At 35.4% G+C, this 27,591-nt stretch overlaps 10 protein-coding genes across 10 annotated transcripts; 6 read left to right on the top strand and 4 right to left on the bottom strand.

Annotated features, from left to right (window-relative positions):
- Positions 1–32: 32 nt before the first annotated feature.
- On the top strand, positions 33–1,769 carry AC631_00927 (uncharacterized protein; the record flags this gene model as incomplete). The annotated part of the gene is made up of 1 exon (XM_015609757.1): positions 33–1,769. The coding sequence occupies one exon, from the start codon at positions 33–35 to the stop codon at positions 1,767–1,769; it is 1,737 nt and encodes a 578-aa protein (XP_015469391.1).
- A 296-nt stretch (positions 1,770–2,065) lies between these two features.
- Positions 2,066–11,398, top strand: TRA1 (histone acetyltransferase; the record flags this gene model as incomplete). Its single annotated transcript, XM_015609756.1, has 1 exon — positions 2,066–11,398. One exon carries the CDS (start codon positions 2,066–2,068, stop codon positions 11,396–11,398), a length of 9,333 nt encoding a protein of 3,110 aa, XP_015469390.1.
- Positions 11,399–12,424: 1,026 nt separating this feature from the next.
- AC631_00925 (phosphatidylglycerophosphatase) lies at positions 12,425–13,105 on the bottom strand (the record flags this gene model as incomplete). Its single annotated transcript, XM_015609755.1, has 2 exons — positions 12,425–12,832; positions 12,896–13,105. 2 exons carry the CDS (start codon positions 13,103–13,105, stop codon positions 12,425–12,427), a joined length of 618 nt encoding a protein of 205 aa, XP_015469389.1.
- A 351-nt stretch (positions 13,106–13,456) lies between these two features.
- Positions 13,457–15,355, top strand: AC631_00924 (E3 ubiquitin-protein ligase; the record flags this gene model as incomplete). Its single annotated transcript, XM_015609754.1, has 1 exon — positions 13,457–15,355. One exon carries the CDS (start codon positions 13,457–13,459, stop codon positions 15,353–15,355), a length of 1,899 nt encoding a protein of 632 aa, XP_015469388.1.
- Positions 15,356–15,574: 219 nt separating this feature from the next.
- On the top strand, positions 15,575–16,120 carry AC631_00923 (uncharacterized protein; the record flags this gene model as incomplete). The annotated part of the gene is made up of 1 exon (XM_015609753.1): positions 15,575–16,120. The coding sequence occupies one exon, from the start codon at positions 15,575–15,577 to the stop codon at positions 16,118–16,120; it is 546 nt and encodes a 181-aa protein (XP_015469387.1).
- A 316-nt stretch (positions 16,121–16,436) lies between these two features.
- AC631_00922 (uncharacterized protein) lies at positions 16,437–17,345 on the top strand (the record flags this gene model as incomplete). Its single annotated transcript, XM_015609752.1, has 1 exon — positions 16,437–17,345. The coding sequence occupies one exon, from the start codon at positions 16,437–16,439 to the stop codon at positions 17,343–17,345; it is 909 nt and encodes a 302-aa protein (XP_015469386.1).
- Positions 17,346–17,395: 50 nt separating this feature from the next.
- Positions 17,396–19,456, bottom strand: MRE11 (MRX complex nuclease subunit; the record flags this gene model as incomplete). The annotated part of the gene is made up of 1 exon (XM_015609751.1): positions 17,396–19,456. The coding sequence occupies one exon, from the start codon at positions 19,454–19,456 to the stop codon at positions 17,396–17,398; it is 2,061 nt and encodes a 686-aa protein (XP_015469385.1).
- A 155-nt stretch (positions 19,457–19,611) lies between these two features.
- On the top strand, positions 19,612–24,843 carry GCN2 (serine/threonine-protein kinase; the record flags this gene model as incomplete). The annotated part of the gene is made up of 1 exon (XM_015609750.1): positions 19,612–24,843. The coding sequence occupies one exon, from the start codon at positions 19,612–19,614 to the stop codon at positions 24,841–24,843; it is 5,232 nt and encodes a 1,743-aa protein (XP_015469384.1).
- A 100-nt stretch (positions 24,844–24,943) lies between these two features.
- On the bottom strand, positions 24,944–26,494 carry AC631_00919 (uncharacterized protein; the record flags this gene model as incomplete). Its single annotated transcript, XM_015609749.1, has 1 exon — positions 24,944–26,494. The coding sequence occupies one exon, from the start codon at positions 26,492–26,494 to the stop codon at positions 24,944–24,946; it is 1,551 nt and encodes a 516-aa protein (XP_015469383.1).
- Positions 26,495–26,658: 164 nt separating this feature from the next.
- Positions 26,659–27,588, bottom strand: DPP3 (bifunctional diacylglycerol diphosphate phosphatase/phosphatidate phosphatase; the record flags this gene model as incomplete). The annotated part of the gene is made up of 1 exon (XM_015609748.1): positions 26,659–27,588. One exon carries the CDS (start codon positions 27,586–27,588, stop codon positions 26,659–26,661), a length of 930 nt encoding a protein of 309 aa, XP_015469382.1.
- Positions 27,589–27,591: the final 3 nt, after the last annotated feature.

The following is a 27,591-nucleotide window of genomic DNA, read 5'->3' as shown; positions in this document are numbered from 1 at the left end:
AATTTTATATTTAACAGAAAAAGCGATAAGCAATGGCATATAAAGTACAGCTTGACACATTTGTGTCTAGGCTTAATGATAATGCTGACTACAAGACAGCACATTCAGTTTTGTCAGAGCTCTTGGATATGATTGAAACGTTTAATGGAGCAGCTGAATATGAATACTTTTTGTCGAACTTGGTGCCTATTTTCATTAAGAACTTGAAGGAGGTTCCAATTTCGTTTACCAGCCAGTCACCAGAACACAAGTTAAGGAATTCGATATTGGAGATCATACATCGGTCGATTATGAATGAGACGTTCCAGCCGTATTCGGAACAGATATTGGATGCATTGACTACGATATTGGTGGACGAGAACGAGGACAATGGTGTATTGTGCATGAAGATTATCACTAGTTTGCACAAGGCATACAAGAATAACTTAGGAGAAAAAGTACAACCGTTCGTGGAAATCATCAATAATATTTACGATAATATGGACCTGACAGTTCAAGAGACTTTTGGGGCTAACCAACAGAAGGAATCACTTGAGGAATCGGCCAAGGAAATGTCTCCACCTTCATTCAACGAAGATAATTCGTCAAAGACATTGAGTAAAGCGATGTTTTCATTTAAAACCTTGGCTGAATGTCCAATAACGATGGTTTCGTTATACTCTTCGTACAAGAATCTTGTTCAATCTTCATTGCCCACATTTTTACCGAAAATTATGAATATCTTGACTTTGCAAGTGGAACAGCAAAAATCTTATCGTGAAGAATCCGCAAAAGAAAATAAGACCACTACTTCAATATATCCAGACATTACAAACAGACAAGCATATAGTGACTTTATTTTAGGCCAGGTCAAGGCTGCATCTTTTTTGGCTTATGTATTCATCAGGGGTTACGCTAATCAACATTTAAACGAAGACCAATCTAAAATTGTCCCGGATGTGATCTTAAGACTTTTACAGGATTGTCCAGCCGAATTATCGGTAGCACGTAAGGAATTATTACACGCAACAAGACATATATTATCAACTCCATTCCGTACACAGTTCATACCTACTATTGAAATGTTATTTGATGAAAAGATATTGATTGGTGATGGATTGACATCATTTGAAACTTTAAGACCATTGGCATATTCAACAGTAGCAGACTTTATTCATAATGTGAGAAACGAATTGACACCTAAACAAATTTGGTCAACCGTAAGAATATATTGCAATTTATTAAAAGATGACTCCCTAGCTCTAACAGTTCAAATTATGAGTGCAAAATTGTTACTTAATTTAGTGGAACGCATAATGAAATTGCCAAATAAGTTAGAAGGTAGACAATTATTCATGATTATAATTGACGCTTACGCAAAAAGATTTCAAAGTTTAAACCGAAAATATTCTTACATCATTCACAAACATGGCGAGTTTGAGAAGAAGAGAAAACTAAAAGAAAAAGAATCTAGAAGAGCTATTAGCAAGTATTCCTCGAAGAATGTGGATATCTTGGAAACAAAGAAAATAGAACTAATTCAAGAATCAAAGAAAGAAGAAGACAATGATAATGACAAACAAACTGAAATGGAGGATATTGAGATGGAAGATGCTGAAAGTGAGGAAAAGGACCAACCCAGTGAAGATGAATCTAAATCTGAATTGGATGTTTTCTTAGATGTTTTCAGTATTGACGAACATTCACCGATTTCTTCATCGCCTCTTAATACCAGCTCTGATTTATTAAAGGATGCGCGTTATTTATTCCGTACTTTGATGACCTTTTAAAGTCGGTGATTTTTGGATTGAAGAATTGTAATCCACCTGTTCCACCACAACCTTCTCAGACGGACCCTAAAAATTCTGGTCAGGTTATTAACTACGATAAATGGAATGACTCGGCAAAGCTTACATCTTATGAGGAAGTGAATATTTTGCGCAATTTATTTAGAGGTGGAATAAGTTGTTTAAGATTTTTCTCAGTTGCTAAACCTAAACCAAACGTACCTCAAGCCAAAGCGTTTGATTGGTCAACTGGTGGCCCAAATTTGCCTATCACATCATCTAAAGAAGAGAAAGACTTGATGGAGATTTTCGCAACTATATTCATCCACATAGATCCTGCATCGTTTAATGAAATAGTTAATTTTGAATTACCTTTTATGTTTGATTCTATGCTTGAAAATGCAGCTTTACTTCATTTACCCCAATTCTTCCTAGCCAGTGAGATAACTTCTGCAAATTTTTCAGGTATATTAATATCATTTTTGAAGTCAAAATTAGACCAATTAGACAAAGTTGAATTAGCGAAATCCAACATATTGATTAGATTATTTAAACTATGCTTCATGTCTGTGAATTTATTTCCTACTGCCAACGAAGGTGTTATATTACCACATTTAAACTATTTAATTTTAGAATCATTGAAATTGGCGACGAAAGCTGAAGAACCAATTGTGTATTCGTATTTGGTTAGAATATTATTCAGAAGTATCAGTGGTGGTAGATTTGAAAACTTATACAAGGAGATAATGCCTATATTACCGGTTTTACTAGAAAGCTTGAATAAGATGATTGCTAATTCTCGTCGACCTTACGAACGTGATATATATGTTGAATTGTGTTTGACTGTACCAGTACGTCTTTCAGTTTTAGTTCCACATTTAAATTATCTTACAAGACCATTGGTTTATGCACTTAATGGATCGCAGGAGTTAGTAAGCCAAGGTTTACGTACATTTGAATTGTGCGTTGATAACTTGACAGCTGAATATTTTGATCCTATAATCGAACCAGTGATTGATGAGATTATGGCTGCATTGTGGAAACATTTGGAACCAGTACCATATCATCATCAACACTCTCACACTGCTATCAGAATTTTGGGTAAGCTAGGAGGAAGAAATCACAAGAATTTTAAACCATGTAATAGTTTGATTACTCAATCAGAGTTGGATCAAGAAATAAAGGCACTCTTTAAAATTTACGGATTAAAGGGTGAAGTACCAGTTTCAATAACACCTGGCGTGGAATCTGCGATAAAATTATTAGAGGATCCAAGGTTAAAAGTTCATTATCGTATAAGTGCTTTTAAGTATTTGTCTGGAATCTTGAAGTTATTCATTGATACAACACCAATCCCAGAAGACTATTCTATGTATGTTTCTGAGTGTGTCGAGAATTTAAAGCTGGAAAAAATAGAACAAACGATGGAATTAGAAGAATCAGGTATAAAGGATGGTGCTAAATTAGATCGTCATCAAAAATTATTTTCCAGATTGCTAGAAATCCTTTTCTTTTCGGTTTCAATTCCAGACCTTAAAGAAGAGGCAAGTGAATTAATAGATGGTCTTACCACTCACTTTACTTTAATCTATTTAGGTACATCAGTGATAGATAAAGTGAAGAAAGAACGTGCATTCAGCGTTAATGATAATGAAGGAAAAGCATATATTAATGAGACAGCATTCTTAAACGCTTTAAATTATGCTTTAAGTTTCTGGGATAAGGATGTTAGAAAAAAGGGGATAGAAGCTATTAAAAATATTTATACGACAACTGTAACAATTTTTGGCTCAGATGAAAATGCCTTATGTTCACCAATATTTCGTTCAATGTTTTATAGATTTACTCATTGCTGTTACAATGAATTTTATCATGCCAAACTTGGGGGGATTTTGGGTCTCAGAACCATGTTTGAGGATTTAGGTATCCCTGCGAAGTGGTTCTTCAAACGCCAATTTGAATTAGTGCGTTCAATTTTCTTCATTTTGAGGGACACACCAGAGACGGCATCTTATGAAGTACACGATTTGGCAAAGAATTTAGTTTTGAAGCTTTTACATGATTGCAATGTCGATGTCCCCAAGGAAACAATTCTAGAAAAACCATTCCAAACTCTAGTTGGAGCTTTAGTATATGATTTGGCTAGTGCAAATCCGCTTGTGAGAGAAGTATCTCAATCTTCCTTAAAGGTATTATCTGAAACTACATCTGTGTCAATTGCTTCCATAATGGGACCCTGCAAGCAATTATTGTTAACTCCTATTTTCGGTAAGCCATTAAGAGCTTTACCGTTTCCAATGCAAATTGGTAACATAGATGCAATAACATTCTGCTTGGGCCTTGATGATACATTCTTGACTTTCAACGATGAGTTGAACAGACTTCTTCTTGAAGCCTTAGCTTTGGTCGATGCGGAAGACGAATCGCTTGCCAATGTACATCGTCTTTATGAATATAGAACCTCAAAACAACTTATAGAACTACGTGTTGTGTCTATAAAATTACTTTCCTTAGCGTTGACGAAGCCAGACTTCTCTTTGGGCTCTTTAGCTGAAGCAAGGATTCGTATATTGGGTGTCTTTTTCAAGGCGCTTTGCAATAAATCAACGGAAATTATTAATGCAGCACACTTAGGATTGAAGTCGAGTCTCCAGGAAAATGCTAAGTTACCAAAAGAATTATTACAAAATGGTCTTCGTCCTATGCTTATGAATTTATCAGATCATAAGAAATTAACTGTATCTGGACTTGAGGCCCTCGCGCGTTTATTAGAGCTTTTAATTTCATACTTCAGGGTTGAAATTGGCCGTAAATTGTTAGATCACTTAATGGCATGGGCTCAAATAAATACATTAAGACAACTAGCAGGCCAAGATTTAGAAAACAACCATACTGTTCAGATTGTAATAGCCATTTTAAACATCTTCCATTTATTACCAGCCAAAGCATACACTTTCATGGAAGAAATTATAAGTACTTTACAATATTTAGAGGGTCATTTAGACCGTCATCAAATATCACCTTTTAGAATTCCAGTTTCCAAGTTTTTGAACAGGTTTTCAGAAAATTGTTTAGAATATTATATGCAAAATTACAAGAACAGGAAATTAGGTAATATGCTAGCATATTTTGCTGGATTGGAAGACTGTACAAAAATTAGAGATACAGCAAAAGAAAAATTTAATGATATTCTCAAGGACCTTGAAGAAGAACCGTCGGAAGAAATAAAGGTTATAAAATTTGCAAACACTGTTGATCTTCTTAAAGCTCTTTCAGATTTTGAGCTTGAATGGTTTGATGAACAAAAAGATCTCTTACTTACTGTTTCTTCTATGGTGGAAAGAATTGTGGAAATTAAGAACCAATCTCCATTGATATCTTCTACACATTTCCAAGGTGATCAAGCTATTTCAAAACTCCAGGGTATAGTGGTTCATTACTTGAAAAGGAATGCGAAAGAGGTTGATATGACATTCACTGTTATTGATCGTTTGTCGTCCTTAAAGGTTAGAGTACCTCCACAATTAGAAGAGTTTATTTTTGATACTATTGTCTGTTCCAAAGATGTTGGGCACAGAGAAACATACTTAAACAAATGTATTGAATTTGTCAATCATGCAGATCATAGCTTGAAGAGCAAAATATTTTTCTTGAAGAAGGTCTTCAACGCAATTATCATATATGAAGCCGAGAAAGTAGGTAATGTGGATGCTTTTTTTGAAAACAATAAGACACCTCAATGGTTAGAAGACGTCTGTAACAAAATTTGGAGATCAACCAACGACATAATAACTGATCACACATCAGGTAGCATGGATAGTTATAGGTTCGAATTACTTGAAATGACTTCAATTCTTCTCAAATGGGCTCCTAGTTTTATCGGTGAGTACCGTAAAGATATCATTAAATTCAGTTGGAATTACATCAAATTGGAAGATAATATTACCAAGCAAGTGGCCTATGTCACAACATCTTACTTTATTGCAGCTTATGAAACACCATCGAAATTGGCTACTCAGGTATTTGTTGCTCTTCTCCGTACGCATCAGACCGACTCAAGACATCTTGTGAGACAGGCGCTTGACATACTTGCTCCAGTAATGCCAGATCGTATGGATGCTGTTGAATCACCTATTAGCTGGCTCAAATGGCCTCGTCGTGTAATTTCAGAAGATGGCTTTAATGTCACACAGGTGCTCAATGTTTACCAATTTATTGTACAACACCCAGATTTATTTTTCATAGCCCGTGAACATTTCATTTCCAATATCATTACAGCTATGGGTAAATTGACTATCTTGGCAAATCCTGCAATAGAAAACCAAGTTCTAGCTATTGACTTAGCTGAACTAATTTTGAAATGGGAAGCAAAAGCGAAGGAACAAAAAGCGGAAACTCAAATTGATGGTCCTGAATCTGCCAAACAAAACTCAGAGAATGCAACAGATTTTACTACATCGGCTAATTATAGCATTCCGTTTGGCCAAAGAGAAGCATGTGTTACTTTCTTGATTAGATACGTTTGTATCAGCCCTCAAAGAGCATCGGAAAGTGAACTAGGCCAAAAAGCATTAGGGATTTTATATGATCTATTAAGTCCTGACCACTGGCCAGAAGTGTCCGTAAAATTAACATTCTTTGAAAAGTTTTTATTATCCAATGACTTAAATTCTTCGAACTTATTTGGATATTGTTTGAATGCGTTGGAAGTGTTGAGCGTGGTATTAGAATGGAAGAAACCAGAATGGATAGTATCGAATCTTGCATATATTCATAAACTTCTTGAAAAGTGTATTAAGTCTGATAATCACGATATTCAAGAAGTTTTGCAATGTGTTCTTAGAATCATTCTTCAAGCTGTTAATAATCAAAAGAAGTCCGATTCAGAAGAAGACGAGGAGGATGAAGTCAAGGAATTTATTTCGTTATTGACAACTACTGTCTCTGAAGACTTGGGCGATATGCCATCAGTCGCTGCTGGTGTCACATTATCTTGGACATTGGCAAACTACAGACCGTCTACCTTGGATTCGCTTTTGCCTCTGATTATGAGAACTTTTAGTAAACTTTGCAAGGATCACATTACAATTACTCATCAAGGATCACAAACATCAAGCAAAGATGGCTCCAATTCAGAATATGAAGCGAAGATGACTACTAGATTATTAGAAAAGATTCTTAACTTATCATCAATGAGGATATCTAATCTTGGTGATCAGAGAAGAATTTTCTTGTCTTTATTAGCACAGTTGATTGAGCGTTCTCTAGATAAGGATACTCTTGAAAAGATCATAAAGATTGTCAAAAACTGGGTATTTTCTAGAACTGATCTTTTCCCTACTACCAAAGAAAAGGCAGCAATTCTAGCCAAGATGATGGTTTTCGAAATTAGAGGTGAGCCATCATTATCCAAAGAATTTTACCAAATAATCGTAGATATATTTGAAGATGATACTTTTAGTTGTACAGAATTGACGGTTCGTATGGAGCAACCATTTTTGGTTGGAACTCGTTCCGCAGATGTTTCTATACGTCGTAAACTTATGTCAATCTTAAACAATAGTTTGGAAAAAGATATCAGTAAAAGATTATATTATGTTATCCGTGAACAAAACTGGGAATATTTAGCCGATTACCCTTGGTTAAACCAAGCATTGCAATTACTTTATGGTTCTTTTGATTTTGATAAGAATATTACGCTCATTGAAGATGAAAATAAGCTTCCTCCTTTGACATGCTTCCCTTATGTACATAATGACAATATGGAAGTTGAATCCGAAAAAGAATCGTTAGAGAAATTATTTAAGAAGCATAATGAATTTTTAGATAAAATTTCCGATGTCAGGGCGGGTGCTATCCTTGAGCCGTTAATTGATATGTTTTACCAAAGTAGTGAAACAATTCATCGTACTTGGTCAAGTATTTTCCCAATCGCACTCAAGTCTATACCGCCTTCCGAACACTTAGACTTTACTCGTTTTATGGTTATCTTATTATCAAAAGATTACCATACCCGTCAAATTGATAGCAGACCTAATGTCGTTCAATCATTATTGGAAGGGGTTGCAAGAAGTGAGAAACTCCAATTGCCACCTTTCGCTGTCGAATGTCTTGCCTCGAACTTTGATGCTTGGTCTCAAGGTATTCATATACTTGAAAATATTGAACAGCAATCAATTAATGGTAATGCTGATGTGCGTGAAGTTACTCAGGATGCGCTTTCAAAGTTATATGCGACTTTGAAGGAAGATGATATGTTCTATGGTTTATGGAGAAGAAGAGCCAAATATTCAGAGACAATCAGCGCGTTATCGTTTGAACAGATTGGTCTTTGGGATAAAGCTCAGCAATTATATGAGACCGCTCAGATTAAAGCCCGTAGTGGTGCATTGCCATATGGTGAATCAGAATATTCTCTTTGGGAAGATCATTGGATACTATGCGCTGAAAAGTTGCAACACTGGGATATTCTTACTGAACTTGCAAAGCATGAAGGGTTTTCGGACCTTCTCCTTGAATGTGGTTGGAGAGTAGCTGATTGGAATACAGACAGGGAAACCCTTGATCAAACAGTGAAAAGTGTGATGGATGTTCCAACTCCTCGTCGTCAAGTATTCGAAACATTCCTCTGTTTGCAAGGTTTTGGACAGGAAAAGGAAACATTGCAAGATTTGTCTAGGTTGTGCGATGAAGGTATTCAATTGGCTTTAAGGAAATGGCATGGCTTACCTCAAAGGTTTAATAATGCCCATATTCCATTGTTGCACACATTTCAACAGTATGTTGAATTTATGGAGGCCAGTCAGGTTTATGCTAGTCTTGTTTCTACTAATGCACAAAATCTAGACGTCAAATCACAAGAGCTTAAGCGAGTTTTGCAAGTTTGGCGTGAAAGATTACCTAATACATGGGACGATATAAATATATGGAATGACCTTGTTACTTGGCGTCAACATGCTTTCCAGGTAATCAATAAAGTTTATATGCCATTCATTCCAATTTTGCAGCAATCCAATTCTGGAGGAAATGCAAATTCTTATGCTTATCGTGGATTCCACGAAATTGCGTGGGTAATCAATCGATTTGCACATGTTGCAAGGAAACATGGTATGTCTGACGTTTGTATTAATCAGCTTACTAAGATTTATCAATTACCAAATATTGAAATTCAAGAAGCATTTTTAAAGCTTAAAGAACAAGTAAAATGCCATTATCAAAATCCTAATGAATTGAATACTGGTTTAGATGTGATCAGTAATACCAACTTAGTATACTTTGCTACTCAACAAAAGGCGGAATTTTTCACATTAAAGGGTATGTTCTTGAATAAATTAAATCAAAAAGACGAAGCCAATAAAGCATTTGCAACTTCTGTTCAAATTGACCTTAACTTGCCTAAGGCATGGGCAGAATGGGGTATGTTTAACGATCGTCGTTTCAAGGAGAATCCGAATGATATGGTTTATGCAAATAATGCAATAAGTTGTTACTTGCAGGCTGCTGGTCTTTACAAGAATGGCAAAACCAGAAAGCTACTTGCACGTATTCTTTGGCTTATTAGTTTGGATGATTCGTCAGGCACTCTTGCACAGGCATTTGATAATTTCCGTGGTGAAGTTCCTGTTTGGTATTGGATAACTTTTATTCCTCAATTGCTCACATCATTGTCTCATAAAGAGGCGAGACTAGTTAGACAAATTCTCATTAGGATTGCAAAGAGTTATCCACAAGCGTTACATTTCCAACTTCGGACAACTAAAGAGGATTTTGCTGCCAAGCAACGTCAATTTATGGAGCTCTCTCGTCAGAACGCAAATGGTAATTCGAACGAAGCTAATAATTCGACTAAAGAAAGCTCAAAGGAAGAGAAGCAAACTGTCGAAGAAAACGAGTCGTCTGTTGCTCCAAACGACGAAAACAAAGCTTCTGCAGGTGATGGTTCTCCTACAACTTCAGGCGAACAACCTAAGAGCACCCCTTCTGTACCTCCTGGCTCAACTGGTGCTCGCCAATCATGGGAGCATGTAGAAGAGATAATGGGTATTTTAAAAACAGCATATCCACTATTAGCACTTTCATTAGAGTCTTTAGTTGATCAAATCAATCAAAGGTTCAAATGTACCGCAGATGAAGATGCGTACAGACTTGGTGTTGCATTACTTAATGATGGAGTCCAGTATCTTAACCGTCTCGGAAACCCAAGAGATGATGCTAAGTTGCCCCCAGTGACGGAAGCAAACATCACTAGATTCGCAGAAACTGTTCTACCAAAGCAGATTAGAGCAGAATTTGAAAAAGATCTCGTAATTGGAAAGCCTAATTTGGAAACATATATCATGAAATTACGTAAATGGCGTGATCGTTTGGAAGATAAACTTGATAGAAGATTTTCAGAAGTTAATCTCGAAAACCTTTGTCCTCATTTGAGTGAATTCCACCATCAAAAATTTGAAGATATCGAGGTTCCTGGCCAGTACTTGTTGAATAAGGATAATAACACTCACTTTGTCAAGATTGAAAGATTCCTTCCTACTATTGATTTAGCTCGTGGAACTAATGCCTGTCATAAGAGATTAAAGATACGTGGATATGACGGTAGTTTGCATACATTTGCGGTTCAATTTCCTGCTGCTCGTCATTGTCGTCGTGAGGAATGCATATTTCAATTATTCCGTCTCTTTGGCGATACCCTTTCAAGAAAAGTTGAGACACGTCGCAGGAATATATTATTTACTTTACCTGTTGCTGTTCCATTATCTCCTCATATTCGTATAATTAATGATGATTCTAGAGACATTACCATGCAAAAGATATATGAAGATTTCTGTTCTCGTAATGGAAAGAGCCGTGACGAGCCATTTGTTTACACAATTGAAAAATTACGTGCAGCTTTTGATCCTCGTTTACCAAAGCCTGATATTATGAGTATCAGAGTAGAAATATTGAGTGCAATTCAATCATTATTGGTTCCATCTACCGTTTTGAAGAATTATTTTGTTGATCTTTACCCTCAATTCGAGGACTTCTGGTTATTCCGTAAGCAATTTACATCCCAATATGCTTCGTTTATTTTCACTACTTATATGATGTGTGTTAACACTAGACAGCCTCAAAAGATACATGTCAACAAGGGTTCTGGTAATGTGTGGACTTCTGATATGTTACCTTGTAAAATTGCTAGTAAGAATGCATCATTAGATGGTTCTCAAGGTGGTAGACCTGCGCCATTATTTTATAATGCAGAAATGGTACCTTTCCGTTTAACGCCTAATATCCAAAAATTGATTGGCGAAACAGGATTAGAAGGTATATTATCTGTGTACTTATTGGCTATAGCTAGGGCCATTACTGAGCCTGAGTCAGATTTGGAACAATACTTAACGTTATTCGTTAGAGATGAAGTAATCTCTTGGTGTACTCAACAAGATCCTCCTCGCCCAATTCCTCAGGATAGTCAATTGCGAGAAATTGTCCGTGTTAATGTGGATCTTGTCATTAAACGTGTTTTATCAATGGGTCACATTTCCTCTGGTCCAACAATTAGCACCCAAAACGTCTTGGAGCTAATTTCCCAAGCAGTCAATCCTCGAAATTTGGCGGCTGCAGATACTTTATGGATGGCTTACTTCTGAAAGCGGATAATATGCTGTTTGTGGGGTTTCTGTATATTATATTTGTTTTATATCTTAAATTAAAGTATAGACTATTAATTTGTTTTTTTATTATTTATTTGAATAAAAAGTTATATGTATATTGAATAATGTAGGAGTTCATGGCATGTAAGATTTTATTTGTTCCCTTATTAGATTTCTAGGCAAATCATTGTCCATCGTTCTCACATGTTTGCCCAAAGTTCTCCTATTAATTTTGTTATTTAAATTCTTTAATGAATTTGAAGCCAATACGACATTGAGTAACGAAAAAAACAAACCCAAGGAGTTTATAGTTAGAGTTATACATGCCATTACCTGGATATAGGTCGTTACGTCTGTTTTGACGGTAGTGCCTACGGTACTGTCATAATCGTACAGGAACATTTTACCAACACTCAAGCACTTGATAGTTGAAACAAGCGAAAGTATGCAACCCACAAGTTGTAGAACTGCTGAAATTATAAGATATTTGTAAGATGCAATATTTGGGATCGTTAAAGATGCAAAGGGCAAAAGGCATGCACATATGCAAAACTAGGTCATAGTTAGAAATTCTGTTGATTTAAAATTTCAATAGCGAAACATACCATAAAGAGCGAATAAATACTAGATAAGACAGATATGGAAGGTCTATTTTCCACTGAATCAAATGGGGCTGACGAAAAGCATGCAATATACTGGAAAATTAACACTACCATATATGACTGTAGAAACGTTCGAATTATTTTAGGATTGTAAATGACATTAATATTCTCAATCATATTACCCTGACCTAAATAAATAGGATTATTTCCAACAGGAGCATCAAATAGGATACTATGTCCTTGTAAGTTGTTCATGATATGAATTATTCACTTGTACTATATACTAAAGATAATAAATCATCAGAATTTAGTACGATTTTTAATGCTGCAAAATATACACAAACATGATTGAGCACAAATTGCCAATCAGATAAAACATTTAAAAATAGCTCTTGGTATCTATTCTCAAATAGAAGGCTGGTTATTTCAGAGATGGTGTTGGAGGCTTGGTTGGAGTTTTCTTCAGAGTGACTAGCCTGTTATATAAATTTCTCTCGAACTTTGGGAAAACCTTTTGCGACAATTCAACTCCTTCACTTAACCAGATACCCCATGATCCCATCATATTAGCCATAAGCATATCAGTGAATAACCTATCTCCAATAACTACAATTTCACTAGCTTTAGTGATGCCTTGTTTCTTGAAGTAGCTTCGTATTTCATTGTGACACCCTGGTTTTTTGGTGGGATGTCTCAATACTGTGACTCCAGTATCTTTTTCTAACTTAGAAGCTTGTTCATAATTAGTATCATCATTAGTTCCTGCAGAATTACTTACTATAAGCAAATGCTCCGCAGGATATGTTTCTGTTAACCTTTTCCACGTTTCCTATATTTGTTAGAATGTCACGGACTTCAACTATGAAAAAAAGTTTTGAAATATTGTACTTACAGAATAAGCTGGCCAGACCTTATCGTCACGGTCTTTAGCAAAACAATTGTCCTTGTCTATAACAACACCTTTAATCTGCACACCATCATGTCCAGGAATTTCAAACGGAATTGGTAAATTATCAAACGATTTGACCGAAAGATGGGGCAAACAAAGTTTGGGATTCGAAAGCAACCTAGACACGTTCAAAGTGGCACTGACATTAAACATATTTGAATTTCTTGTTTTGTTACTGAGTTTGTTGATACTGAAGGTATTTATGTACTTATTTACCTAATAATTTTTCTAACGAATGTCAATTTTTTTTATTTAAGAAATAAATAATTTGAATTAAAGAATGTTTGAACCCTATGTTTTACAGATTCCTGAACCTATTTGATAGTTTTATCTTCTGATCTAGTTCTTATCTTGTGTAAATAGCTGTGAAATTGACGTTGAAAATTTCAAATTCCGGGTAAGTTAATCTCTTAGTGAGTGTGCTGCTGACAGGTGAAAATTGGTTAGTGGTTGACTATTTAGCCAGTATTTGTAGGTGAAACATTGTGGAACGAAACCTTTCAAATGGCAGAAGTTCCGAAGAAGTCTCGAGTAAATAGGGGTGATAGACCTCAACAAAGGAATCGAAAAGGATGGAAAAAAAATCCTAAAAATCCAGACGGAACAGAATCTAAAGAAGAAGAAGAAGAACTAGAAGAATACGAACAATGTATAATTTGTGCTAATAAGATACAATATGCATCCATACCACCATGTAATCATACTACATGTCATATGTGTACTTTCAGACAGAGGGCACTATACGGCAAAACATTGTGTTTGGTGTGTAGGTCAGATAACGAGAGAGTGATATTTTCGGAACAAATAGAGAAGGTATATACGGATTTTGGATCCTCGGACATAGTAAAGTCAGATTCGAAACATAATGTTGATTTTACTGCCGAATATGTTTATGATGATACGTTGGGATTATTGGACTATAAGTGCAACGTGGGCGGATGTTATGAGAAGTTCCTGGGATTCAAGGCTCTTTCTGAGCATGTCAAAACCGAGCACAACAAGTATTATTGTCTAATATGCTCGAAGAATAAGAAAGCATTTGTGTGTGAATTGAAACTATACACATATAAACAATTGCAGAGGCATCAATCCGAAGGAGATGAAGAGGGATTCAGCGGACATCCCGAATGTAAGCATTGTCGAGGATTAAGATTTTATTCAGAAGATGAGTTGAATATCCATATTAGAGATAAGCATGAAAGATGTCATATTTGTGACCAAGTAACGCCTAAAACGGCGGATTATTATAAAAACTATGAGGAGTTGTATACTCATTTCAGGATGGATCATTATGTATGCACGGTTCCAAGTTGTCTTGATAAAAAGTTTATCGTTTTCAGAGAGGACTTAGAGTTGACCTCGCATATGTTAAAGGAGCATGGTGGGCTTACCGGATCTAACGGAAAAGTTATTGTGGGAAGTAGTGGTAACCAATTCCAATCGGTTTTATCAACATTCAATGGATCGGTGAGTGCACCATCATCATCAGGACAATATAGAAGAAGAAACAAAAATAACAATGATTCAAATGAGGAAATTGATTCATATGATACCAAGAAAATGAGATTAGAAGAGAGAGCTAAACATTATTTGCATTATAATACTTCCAGTATAAATGAGTTTTTAAAAATTAATACTGCCTATAAATCGGGTAATATTACCGCTAATGATGTTTTAAAAGAATACCAAGTGTTGTTTGATAAAAGAGATAAATCAGAACTCAGTATGTTAATCTACGAATTGTCGGAAATTTTTCCAAAGAACTCTGAACAACACAAGAACTTGAAATCCATTTCAAATGAACTACAAATTGCCTCTGATGCAGAGCAATTCCCGGTTTTGGGTGGCTATGCTTCCCCAAGTTCTACTGCAAACATTCATTCATGGGGTGGTAACAGAAAGGTTGGTGCGGACAATTTTCCTACCCTTTCAAAACCAAAAAAGTCTACCTCACCTCAAGTGAAGGTAAATCAGCCAATTAGATATACTAAGGTTGTGAGAAAGGTAGGTAACAAAATCACCCCTGTCACAATCAACCTGGGAGCAGATCCAAGTTACAAACCCAATTATCTTAGTAATTTGAAAGATAAAAACTCATCTGCCTCGTCATTACCTTCATTAGGCCAATCGAGATCTAATCTGCCTAATCCAATTCTTGCAACTGGAAAAGCCCACTCTGCTAGCTCCCTGAGTTTGTCAGAATCAAAATTCCCAGCTTTGGAAAAGAAATCAACCAAGAAGGTCTTCCCAAGAGTGAAGCTGGTAAATGTCGATCCAACTCAATGGGGTTCTTCTTCTACTCCTCAAAGTCCTGAGTCCGACAATGTGTTTGAAGAACTAATCACTGATAAGAGAAAACAAAAGATGAAGAAAAAACAAGAAAAGCTTTTGTTTAAAACATAGATATAAATATTAAAACTTTATACATCTGTATAGAATACACTCATCCCCAGTATAGCATGGATTAATACGAATACATAGTACAAAGTACATTATTACCCATCGATTGCAAAATGGTTATATGTTTACAGTTTACGATTAACTGCAGGTTGGGTATTTAGATTAGAAATACTGAAGAGAAGCTTCTATACTACGGCCTGAAAAGAGTAAGATACAATAAATATGATTAACAGAAGCTTAAGAGTATTCGCAAGGAGATTAGGACCTCTTTCGAGATCTCCTATTACCAATAGAGTAATTCCTTCTAACAGGATGATTATTGCATCGCAAATTAAAAGCATGCGTTTTTCATCATCGGATCTGAAAAATGGCAATTCTAATACAGCATCGATCAAAGTTGATGATCCTCAACTTATGATTGCATTCACATGTAAAAAGTGTGATACTCGTTCGTCTCATACCTTTTCAAAGCAATCATACCAAAAAGGAACTGTGCTAATTCAATGTCCAGGTTGCAAAAACCGCCATTTGATAGCAGACAACTTGAAAATATTTAAGGACAACAAGTTCAGCTTGGAGGAAGTACTTAAAGCTAAAGGAGAGTCTGTGGCTACGGGGACCGAAGATTTAGCGTTTAATGATATTCCAGAGAGCTTGAGAGATACGATTGGCCACCATGCCAAAGATGCACCAGAAGAATACAAGAAGAAAATTTATGGAACAGAGGAAGAAAATAACGAAATACAAGGTATTTCTGATAAGAAATGAAAGATACTATGAGTTCATCTTTTGAATATGATATTTGATAAAGAGCCAAATTGTCATTTATTTTTTTGGTTTCTTGAAATTTGCCCATATATTTCTTGAAAAATTTAGACGTCTTATAAGATATGTTAAAATAGTAAATAAATAATACATAGGACTTACATATACTTTTCATTAAAACATAGTTAGTAGGATTCACTTATATATTGAAAATATTTTGGTGTAGCACTAATGGTTTTTTGATTTTTGGTGACAATGAGAAGCGGCCGAAAAGTGAATGATTTTGAAGGTTGAAAAAGATTTCGGATAGATTAATACAATGATAGTTAATAAAATAGCAAGTAGAATCTCTTTAGGTTCTAGGGCATTTGCTAAGAATAACAGGTTTATTAGATTTAATTCTTCGAATACAAAAGATATCGTTATTCAAAGATACCAAGACAAATTAAAGGAAAGGGCCAATGCTTTAGGATTGAAAGATGTCGACGAATTAAAGGATAAATTAAAGGATGATATTGAAAAGAAGAAGAAAGAATTTTCTGCCGTTGATCCATTGAAGGAGTTGGAAGAATATGAAAGAAGACAGGCATTAGAAATTCAGAAGAATAATGATAAAACCATTAAGGTGAGATCTCCAATTGACAAAAATACACCACAAGCACCATATAAAGTCTTAAATTCTTATGTGGATGTTGAAAAAGTAAAGGATTTACCCTTAAAGGAGTTAGAGTTTATTTGGAGAGCCAGGTTTCAAAATACAGAACGTTCAATGGTGGCACTTTTGAATAACTTGCAATTCGCTTCCATGTATGCCAATGCATTTAAAAATCCTAGTTTTATCTTACCATTACCTAAGGATGAAGATGGATACGAAATGCATTTTGTTCAGTGGTCCTTTGTTGGTCCTAAGACCACACATTGTATGTTGACAACTGTTGCTGAATACAAGCTTCACAAGGAATATGCCAAGCCTCATACTACTTTAATGTTCCATCAGGATTTGAGTGAAACCAAGGATGTTGTTCTCATGAATGGTCAAGTCGAAAAAGAGTCATCCTTAACCATGGATGAAGCCCAGTTATTAGTTTTGAACGTCCAACGTTTCTACGGTGGAATCACTAGTGCTAAAGGAAATGACAAAAAGTTAGCTTTGTTGAGAGATTTTACTAGTGGTAATGCTGATTTCAACATGGATGAATTGATCGCAGAAGCAGCTTCCATAGATTAGATTAGAAATTTGTACATACATTAATCTATACGATATTTACTTTTGCAATATTAGCTCCCCATGCTCATAATATCATCCAACAAAGATCTAGATTCATTATTTTGTTTGGATGATTTTGTTTCATTTGAAGCCTTTCCTTTAGGCTGACTTTTCTTTGTTCTCCCGCGTGTTGATCGAATCCCTCTTCGGGAAGTGGTATTGCTAGATCGTTTACTAGGTTTCAGAGTAGAGCGTTTAGTCTCGACGAAACTTTCATCGCTAGCTACCTCATCATCACTAGACTTAATTACATGGTCAACATAATTTTCACTGTCGTTATCGTCACTAACTATAACTTCATCGTTTGTACGGCGAGCAGTCGATTTTCGTTTGGGAACTTTTTTCTTAGTTTCAGATAAATCTATTCCAGGATCAGATTCACTATCGGAAATTATTATAGCCTCACTGACGTGTTTGTTACTTACATCTTCTTTCAACGTAAGATTTTCTTTATCTGGCCATGTATTCATTTCTGTTTGTGGCGTGTTTTCTCTCTTTATCTGCGCTAAAAGAGATTTGAAGACCTTCTTTGAGTCTTGTTCATCATTGTGAAAAGTTTCATCGTCAATATCCATATCTAAGAACATCTTTGTCTCTTGAGATATTTCATTTTTGATATACTGATTCATAATATTCTTATCTTCATTTTCCAAGAATTTTTTAACTGCATTATTAATTCCATCTTCAGGAATAAGATTTAATTCTGCTTGCTGAAGAAATTCATTCATAATATCCTGCAATCGAAGTTCTGTAGTCTTAGAATTTCCGTCCCCATTCTGAGTAATGCCCTTATCAGAAAACTTGCTTTTACTAACCAAGTTATTGTTTTCATATGACTTTTTCTTATAAAAATGAACAACATCATTGATATTTGCTATTTTTCCAACAAATTTGTTGGAGAATCTTCGAGGATTTTCAACTTCATAATCACCTGAGTACTCAACACGTAATCGAACCAATGGTAATGGGATTTTATTATCATTACGATCTAAATCGTTCGAAGAGAATAATTCTCTATTCGAATCAATAAAATTTTGCTTGGCCTTCTTGATTAATTCTTCGATTTTAAACGTCAAAAATTTTGAAATATCATCCTTCGAAGCAGGTCCAGTAACAAACTTTTCCTTCAGTAAAGATACTTCATCCATAATGAAGGGTCTGACAGTTTTGAGCTTTATAGTTTCTATGGAGTACTTTGACTTGTTTATGTTTAATATGAAAATATTTTTTTCAGCTGCTTCCGCTTCACATAGTGATGTTGCTACTGAAGACCCTGGTTGCAAAGTATCAAAGCCTGTATCAGGATTAAATACAGGTGTTGGAATGCATTCATGCTCATGACCCCAGACGACAAAGTTCAAAAAGTTAGGTAGGAACTGCTCGGGCAAATAGGACGTTCTTGTATGTGGAACATGATTCTGATGAACACAAAGTATATTAAACCATTCATCATTTTGACCATTTGGACGCAAAAATTTCACATTTCCATCTCTGAATAGTCTATGTAACCTTTCATCCCTCACATTAGCTAAACCATACAATGCTAATTTACTGGCACCCTTCTGAAATATCAAAGGCGAAACCGTAATTTCTTCGTTATTTGGAACCGTTCCAAAATGGTTTATCAATCCAGATGCAGATAGCAAATCAAGCGGCAGCAAGAATCCTTCACCTGTAGCATCGTCATGATTACCGCTGATTGCAAACACAGGAACTGAAATGTTTATATTAGGATCTTCATAATTTACAGTATCAACATCCTTTCCCAAGGCCATAGATGGGTCACCTAACAATTCCAATTCACAAGGTCGATCTCCTAAGCAATTAGTCCTCAAGGATCTTATGACATTGTACATAGATTTCTTAGAAGGCTTATTAATGTGAAATAAATCACCACCTTGTAATATCATGTCAACATCTTTTTCTTTAGCGATAGATGTTATCTCTTCAAATGTCTTCCATGAATCATCTCCTCGTATCGGATCGTTTTCATTATACCCCACATGATTATCTGTAGTTATCAATAATCTTATAGTATCAGGACCAGTGCTGATATTGTCAATTGCTGGCATTTAGAAGCAAAAAGAATCACTGAACAAGTTAATGTGATTGGGATGCTAGACTTATCGAAATAAATACGCAGTCATCTCAGATCGAAATTTTGATCCTAATCTATATATAATTTTACTTGTACAATCTAAGACATAGAGTTTAATTCCATTGGGAAATGAAAGAAGAGTCTATATCTCTGTCATTGGAACGTCGACAGCAGGATGAAGTAAATAGCATTGCATCCATTTACGGGGATATCTTTGAAGATATTACTCCATCAGGGTTGGTCTGGAATAAAAAGCCTAGCCCACATTTCAAGATTCTGTTACTGTCTTCAGAATGTGTTGACAGACCTACTATATCATTAATATTAGACATCGAGTTCACCAGCACATATCCATTATCTCCACCAAAGATTAAAATTTTAGAACCCAAGAACATTCTAAAAACTAGATTACAAGCCATAGAAAAAAGAATTAAAGATTTGATTAAGGAATATCCCGAGGAAGAAGTGTCATTTACCATTATATGTGACGTGAAGGATATGTTGGATGACTTTCAACAAACGACAGAAAAAGTGCTATCATTAGAGGAGGAGAGGGAGTTGCGACTAAAAAATGAAAGGCTTCAACTTGAGAAGCTCGAAGATATGAAGCAAAAAGAACAAGAGCAAGAGAAGAAGAAGCAAATTGAAGAATTAAGTGAACAAATACTAATGATACAGGGCGAATATAATGAAGATGAACAAAGAGCAACGGAGAGCGATGATGCAATTACCAAAGATATGTTGGATGAGAAAAACCTTATACCAACAGATACCAGTCTTCATTTTGTTTTTGAAAATCCAATTGTGGGCCAGTTTCCTGGAAGTAAATCGAAATTCAAATTCAGAGCAGTTCTGGGCTTTGTCAAGTATCGAAAAAGAGACTTACTATCTTCAATAAGTTCACAGTATATCGTCAAACCTTATATACCACCAGAGGTACAAGAAAGGATAGACAAAAAAAATATTGAATTGTCATATTTACTTACAGAGATAGATTTGAAAAATAAGTATTGGATGACCGACCTTGGGAAGAAAGAGATTCAGGACCTTGAGAGCGAGTTGCAGTTAATCATGAATTTAAACCATGATAATATTGTCAAACTATACGGGTTTCAAATAGACAGAAATATAAATGAAGACCAGGGATGGAAAGTGAGATTGTTAACTGAATTTTCATCGGCCTCAGATTCACTTCAAGACATTTTACCTACTGCAGAATTTATAAATTGGTCGTTAGCAAGAACATGGCTTATACAATTACTTCCAGGTATAGAATATTTGCATAATTTAGGGTTTGTGCATAAATTAATATGCCCTTTGACCGTATCAGTTTTTGAACTTGAAATAGACTATTATTACCAAAACTCCGCTAATGAACACTTTAATAGTTCAGCATACGATGACAATAGTAGTCGGTTTGGAGGTCTAGACTCCATGAAGATTCTCAAGTTATGTCATCCTTCGTATGGTTTTAGATTATTGAGCATGCTCGAATCACATCCGAATGAATTGAATAAATCTCAGAATATAGCTAACTTTTTGGATTCGCTTATTCCGGAAACGTGGATAGCACCAGAGCTAAAAAAGTCTTCTAAAAACCATCAACTGAAGACAGATATTTGGGACTTAGGTGTTCTCTTCTTAAGAGTGATGTTAAACTATTATATATTGATTACTACCTATCGGACACCTGGAGAATTCTATGAAAATTTCAATGCTGAGGATTATTTTGGAGCAGAGAATTATGCTCGTCTTGTATATGATTTATTGTCTAAAATGTTGCAACCAAAGATATCAAAAAGACCCAGCCCTTTGGAACTTAACGCGGTCAAATTCTTACGCGATGGTCCTATTATGACGAATATGAGATCTACTGCTTATACGCATCCATATAAAGATGTTGAGGAGGACCAGGAAAATAATGTAATGGGTGCTATAGAGGAGTTTCAGATTGATGCTAAACCACTCAAAAACAATCCTAAGGATGCACAAGTTTCTCAATACAATCATTTATCTATAATGGGAAATACAACCAGACGTTATTCAAATCAGAACCAACACCCGTATATTTTGAATGATAACACTATGAGCAGTAATCAAAGAGATATGGGAAGATATGAACGAGATTTCGAGGAAGTTGGAAAATTGGGAAAAGGTGGATTTGGAGAGGTTGTAAAGGCACGTAATCGTATTGAGGGCACTTTTTATGCGATAAAAAAGATAAAACATCGTGCTAATAAGCTAGATTCATTGCTAAGCGAAGTGCTTTCTTTAGCTAGACTTAATCATCAGTATATCGTAAGATACTATGGTACATGGGTAGAAGAGATTCAAGAAACTCCAAGTGTCTTTACCTCCGACGATGAAAGTGATACAGAAAGTGAAGATGATTTTGAAAGTCCGTTTAATACTAGGTCTTCATCTTTTTTGATGAATCATGACAATTCCTTTCAAGTAGATTTTATATCTAATTCATTTGACCCTAAGATAGAATTTGATGATTACTCGGATGAAGACAATGATGATGATTTTGATGATAGAATTGAATTTGCAAGATCCACAGGTAATTCGGACAAGTACGATGAACTGCTAGATACTGAAAGCGGGACTTCTGTAGCAGAATCTAGTACGCATCAAACTAGGGCCAATTTTACTAAACCAGATAATGAAAAAAATAGAGTTCATGGTCAACAAAAGTCAATATTGTATATTCAAATGGAATTTTGTGAAAACAATACATTACTTAACTTGATAGAACAAGGCTTACCTGGAAATCCAAATGAGTATTGGAGATTATTTAGACAACTATTGGAAGCTGTATCATACATTCATAGGGAAGGTTTTATACATAGAGACTTAAAACCTATGAATATTTTTATTGATAAATCGAATAATGTTAAAGTAGGGGATTTTGGTTTGGCAAAGAATTCACAGTTCTCTTCTGTTGTTCTGACTAATAACCAGGTGGAGTCCTCAAATAAGGACTTAAGTACCATTGTCGGTACTGTTTTTTATACTGCAAATGAGGTTGCAACAGGAGATTATGATGAAAAAGTTGATATGTATTCTCTTGGTATCATCTTTTTTGAGATGTGCTATCCATTGGCTACCGGTATGGAAAGAGCTAGAATATTAAATAACTTGAGATTAGTGACAGTCGATTTCCCACAAAATTTTACTGACAGTAAGTACCGGACAGAAAAGAAGATCATCAAGTTATTATTAGATCATAATCCAAAAAATAGACCTAGTGCTATTGAATTGTTGCAAAGTGGGTGGCTTCCAGTAGAGCATCAAGATCATATTATTAAAGAGGCACTTAAATCTTTAGCTGATCCTGCATCCCCCTGGCAGCAACAAGTAAGAGAAACATTATTCAATCAGCCTTACCTGTTGGCCAAGGATTTAATGTTCGACAACTATAGCAAAAGTTCTCATATTCATCATTTAGATCATTCTATTAGTGATTATTTACTTTTTAGTAAAATGATCGAAGAATTATTCAGGATATTTAAGAATCATGGTGCAATCGAAGATTTTAACTCAAATATACTACTTCCAAAATCACCTGCCCAGTCTCGCGAGTTAGTTTATGAGGTATTGGATAGAAGTGGATCTGTTTTAAGTTTACCTTTTGATTTAATTTTGCCTACAGCCAGATTTTTAAGTAGATGCAATGTGACGATACCCAAAATGTTCCGCCACGAATTCGTTTATAGACCTAATTTGCGTGGCGCTGGAGTTCCAGATAAATATAGTGCTGTTAATTTTGATATAACCACACATGATGCTACAAATAGAAAGGTTAATGACGCGGAATGTTTAAAAGTTGTTGATGAAATATTGCAATCCTTTCCTTGTTTTAAAGCCAAAAATTCTAGTAGTATAATTATGATTAACCATTCTGATATTATCACATCTGTTATAAATTTTTCATTCGGTAATATTGGTATTGAAGATAAGAGACGTCATGAGGTAATTGGAGTTTTATCTCAACTTGGGATTGACAAAAGTCCGGAAGAGATAAAGAGATACTTACGGGAAGACTTTAATGTGCCACATACCGTCACTAAGGATTTAATTGACGTGTTCAATTTTACTACCGAGCCTGAAAAGGCAAAGCAGAAATTGGAGAAAGCTATGCTTGATTCACCACTCTTTGTCAGAGTAGAAAGAGCATTGTCGTATATAAAAGAAGTTTTATCAATATTAAAGCAATTTGGGGTTAAATCACCTGTTTATTTAAATCCTTTAAGTAATTACAACAATAAGTATTATTCACATGGAATAATGTTTCAGGTTATTCACCAAGTTGATAAAAACCGAAGGTTTTCAAGAGTGATTACTGGGGGCAGGTATGATGGTTTGATATCATCATTAACAAATAAGGACGTAACAAAATCATCAACTCCATTTGTGGTTGGCTTTTCTCTTACGTCTACTTTTATGTTTTTATTAATGAAAAATATGGATCGAAGATCAAAAACATCGTCCAAGAATTCAGAGTTAAATAAGGTAAAATGGAAGAAAAGTAGATGTGATGTTTTGGTCACTAGCTTAAATGAAAGCTATATTCGACTTTCAGGGTATGAAATAGTAAAATCCTTGTGGGCCAATGATATTAGTTCTGACATCTTTACTTCAACATCATTAGAAGATATCGCACATAAAACAGACATGGACGGGGCAAATTGGGTCGTATTGATTAAACAACCTAATTCCATTCAAAAAAATAAACAAAAACGATCAGCTGGCAAGTTTAAGCCTTTGAGAATCAAAAATGTTAGCACTAATAAGGTATCAGATATAGAATACGAGGAATTAGTGCAGTTTCTCCAGAGTGAAATTGAGGAAAGAAATAATGATGATGAGTCCGATAGTAATCTGGGAAGTACTACCACAGATTCTACAAGAGAGGGCTTAAAAAGTGAGAATAATGAAGACTCAGACTCGGATAAATTACTGATTAGAAGCGGACCAATATTTACAGTAGATATTGATCAAAAAGTTGTGGTAGTACCCAATGCTGCTCCTAGAGGACGAAAAAATAATAAAAAGGAAAAGTGGGAAATAGAGAATGACTCAAAACTTGCATCAGCATCGTTAATAAAGAGTGTTGCAAACTCGCCTATCATTACCATCGATGCAAGAGACGAAGTTTTAGATATGATACTGATAACTTCACTTAACCAGCCCGAGGAATGGCTTAGAAAGGTTATTTTCTCGAACAATAATTTGCCTAAGAGCTTTGCAACTAATATATATAATACGTTGAAGAAAGAAGCTCTGAAAGGTACAAAGTGGGCTATTTTACATTCATCTAAGACAGATAAAACTTGTATTGTTGACCTACAAAAATAGTGACGGTAAATAGCCTTCTATTAGTATACTGTAAATGGAATTCAATATATGTCTATTCTATAATAATGTTGATGATTTCTAATATTTTTTGCCCGAAAAACTATATATTTTTCAAATAATCGAGCTTCCAATCCCAATATTCTTGTAATCTTGATTTTCCATATTTAGCGTAATTAAAGTCAATATCAGAAATTTCACTCTGAATCATGGCCCAGACACCCCAATAAAATCCTGGCATACCATAGAACCCAGCTATTTCGTTTATTAAACTACTTACTTCATCTTGTGAAGCATTTTCATTATTGAGATAGCCTTTAACCCATTTTACCATAGTTGGATTCGATAATGATGCTTTAGGGATAGCTTCTCTTTTGCAATCAAACCCCTGCCACTCACTCAAGTGATTTGCGATATCAAATGCTCTAGGTGCTGGCAACATATATTCATAATCAATGAATTTTACAGGATTCTTATCAAGTAGGGGTAATTTGAATGAGTTATTATCCGCTGCTAAATCACTTTGGATAATAACATTTCCCGAAAGAAGATCACAATGTGATGTGACAATAGGGGATTTCGTGGATACAGTAACTGATTTTAACCATGTGAATTCTTGTTGTATAATTTCTCTCATGTTTTCCTCTGTGACTTGATTATCAGAATTTTCATTGAAAGAAGCAATTAAATCTGGAGTTATAGGCACAATGTTGATCCAATCTTCGATTAATTCCCACACATTAGATATAAAACGCTTTTTAGATTTTTTAATCTTCTTTTTAACAGACTCATAATTATTTCCATGCTCTTTTGATTTCCTTTTCATTTCTACACTAAAATTTCGTAATCTTTCTACCCCATTTTGAATAGCGTTGCTATCCACTTTACTATGCCAATTACCCAACTGTTGGGCAATCGAAGGATATAACCCTTCAGATTGTAGTTCTTCAGTTTCTAAAGATCGTCCAGGTAAGAAGCCATAAACTAGGCCATTTCTGAATCTTGCATGAACTGCTGGGGCCAAGTCTAAAGAATTCAATACCAAATGCAGCACAAACTCTCTATGTCTATCTATTATAAGGTTTGTACCATTTCCATATACTCTCATAAGAACTGTATCATCTGTTCCTGAATATGTGCATGATAAAAGCATGTTCGTTATACCACCAGTGACTCTCTTGATTTGAATCTTGGTTACGTCCACCCATGTATGAGGAAATATCTTCGAAAGAAGGCCCTTAACCTCACAATACTCATTGTCTTCACTTCTCTCCAAGTCAATATAATACTCAGGTAAGTACATGGCGTGTGTGGAGTGATTATTTATGCCACTTGTATCATTTGAATTCTTTATTGGGGGTGGACTTGGTGATGTGCCAGGCGATGAATCTACCTGTAAAGATGGCGTATTGGAGCCTTCATGATGTGAATCTGAATCCAAATCTGAGAAAGATGCATTATTGAGTTTGTATAATAGATTTTTATTTCTTATCTTCATTTTAATTTCTCGAGGAACGGCATTAGCTTCGCCATTTTTATGGTTGATCTGGTCGTTTTCTGGCTCATCGATGAAGCGTAAATTTTCTTCACTTGTATTTATAGGAACAAAATTCACTTCTCCACCGGATACAAAGCAATATACAGACGGCTTCATATCTAATTAGTCAACTGAAACATTTACTGTAAGTACTTTTTGATACTTTGGAATCTTTTTTTTATCAACACCGAATTTTCACATGCTCGCAAAACAGAATACTGATACGCTAACAGTCATGTGAGGCTAGGCTAAAATGTATTGAATGATATACAATAATTACTCTAAACACTAAGAGATTCATCCTGGTTGATTATATTATAGTGTGTATCTGGATTGTCATTTTCTTCATCTTCAGAAATAATAATATATGGTTCATATGATTTTGGATGGGTGATACGCGGAAATAATCTGCGATAAGCCCAACAAGCAACACCAAAACCAAGAGCACTTCCTATGATAACATCGACAAAATGATGTCTGTAGTCTTCTGTACGACTTAAAGCAATGTATGTACATTGCAATGTAGGAATCCAGGCAACGATGGATCTCCAATAGCCCAGGTTTTCGTTCATGATTACCAATTGACCACTTAACCACAATGACAAGTACACGAGACCAGAAAAACTGATACTGGAATGGCCAGAAGGAGTGGTACGAAACCCATCCTTCAATAATTCGAGATTCTCGGTGGTGCAGACATCCTTAGCAAACACCATTACATTGAGAGGTGCGTCGCTCTTGGGAACGCAACGAGCAAGGAAATCAGGACGGTGCCTGCCGATGGCATTCTTAAGAACGTCAGTAATAACGCTAGTAGTAAAACAAGATATACAAAGTCCAAGAATCGATACGTATGTGACGTAGATCTTATTTTCGGGCTTCGTCATGATTAGTCCTATCACCCCGATAATGATTATTGGCTCCCACACCGAATAGAAGAACAATGCCCCATTTGTTACTCGTTCGGATTCTGCAAACGGATGAGATATCGTAAGATCGTTAATGTAAAACTGTCTCTCAAATGGCTCTATCTTATACGTGATAATATATAAAACACACAACACTCCCAATAGCACCAAGTCCGCAAACCTCCACCGGACAAAGCGGGCCGACAAGGCATTTCTCTTCAATCCGAATGTAACCCGATTGAAGTTATCATCCGTATGGAAGTAGTTCAACACGTTATATACCTTTTTTCTGACGTCATCCATGTC

This window comes from Debaryomyces fabryi (genome assembly GCF_001447935.2).
Source record: "Debaryomyces fabryi strain CBS 789 chromosome Unknown contig00011, whole genome shotgun sequence".
In the NCBI taxonomy this organism is placed as follows: Eukaryota; Fungi; Ascomycota; class Pichiomycetes; order Serinales; family Debaryomycetaceae; genus Debaryomyces; species Debaryomyces fabryi.
The sequence above is the reverse complement of the archived record's forward strand: the minus strand, read 5'-3'. Positions and strand labels throughout refer to the sequence as shown.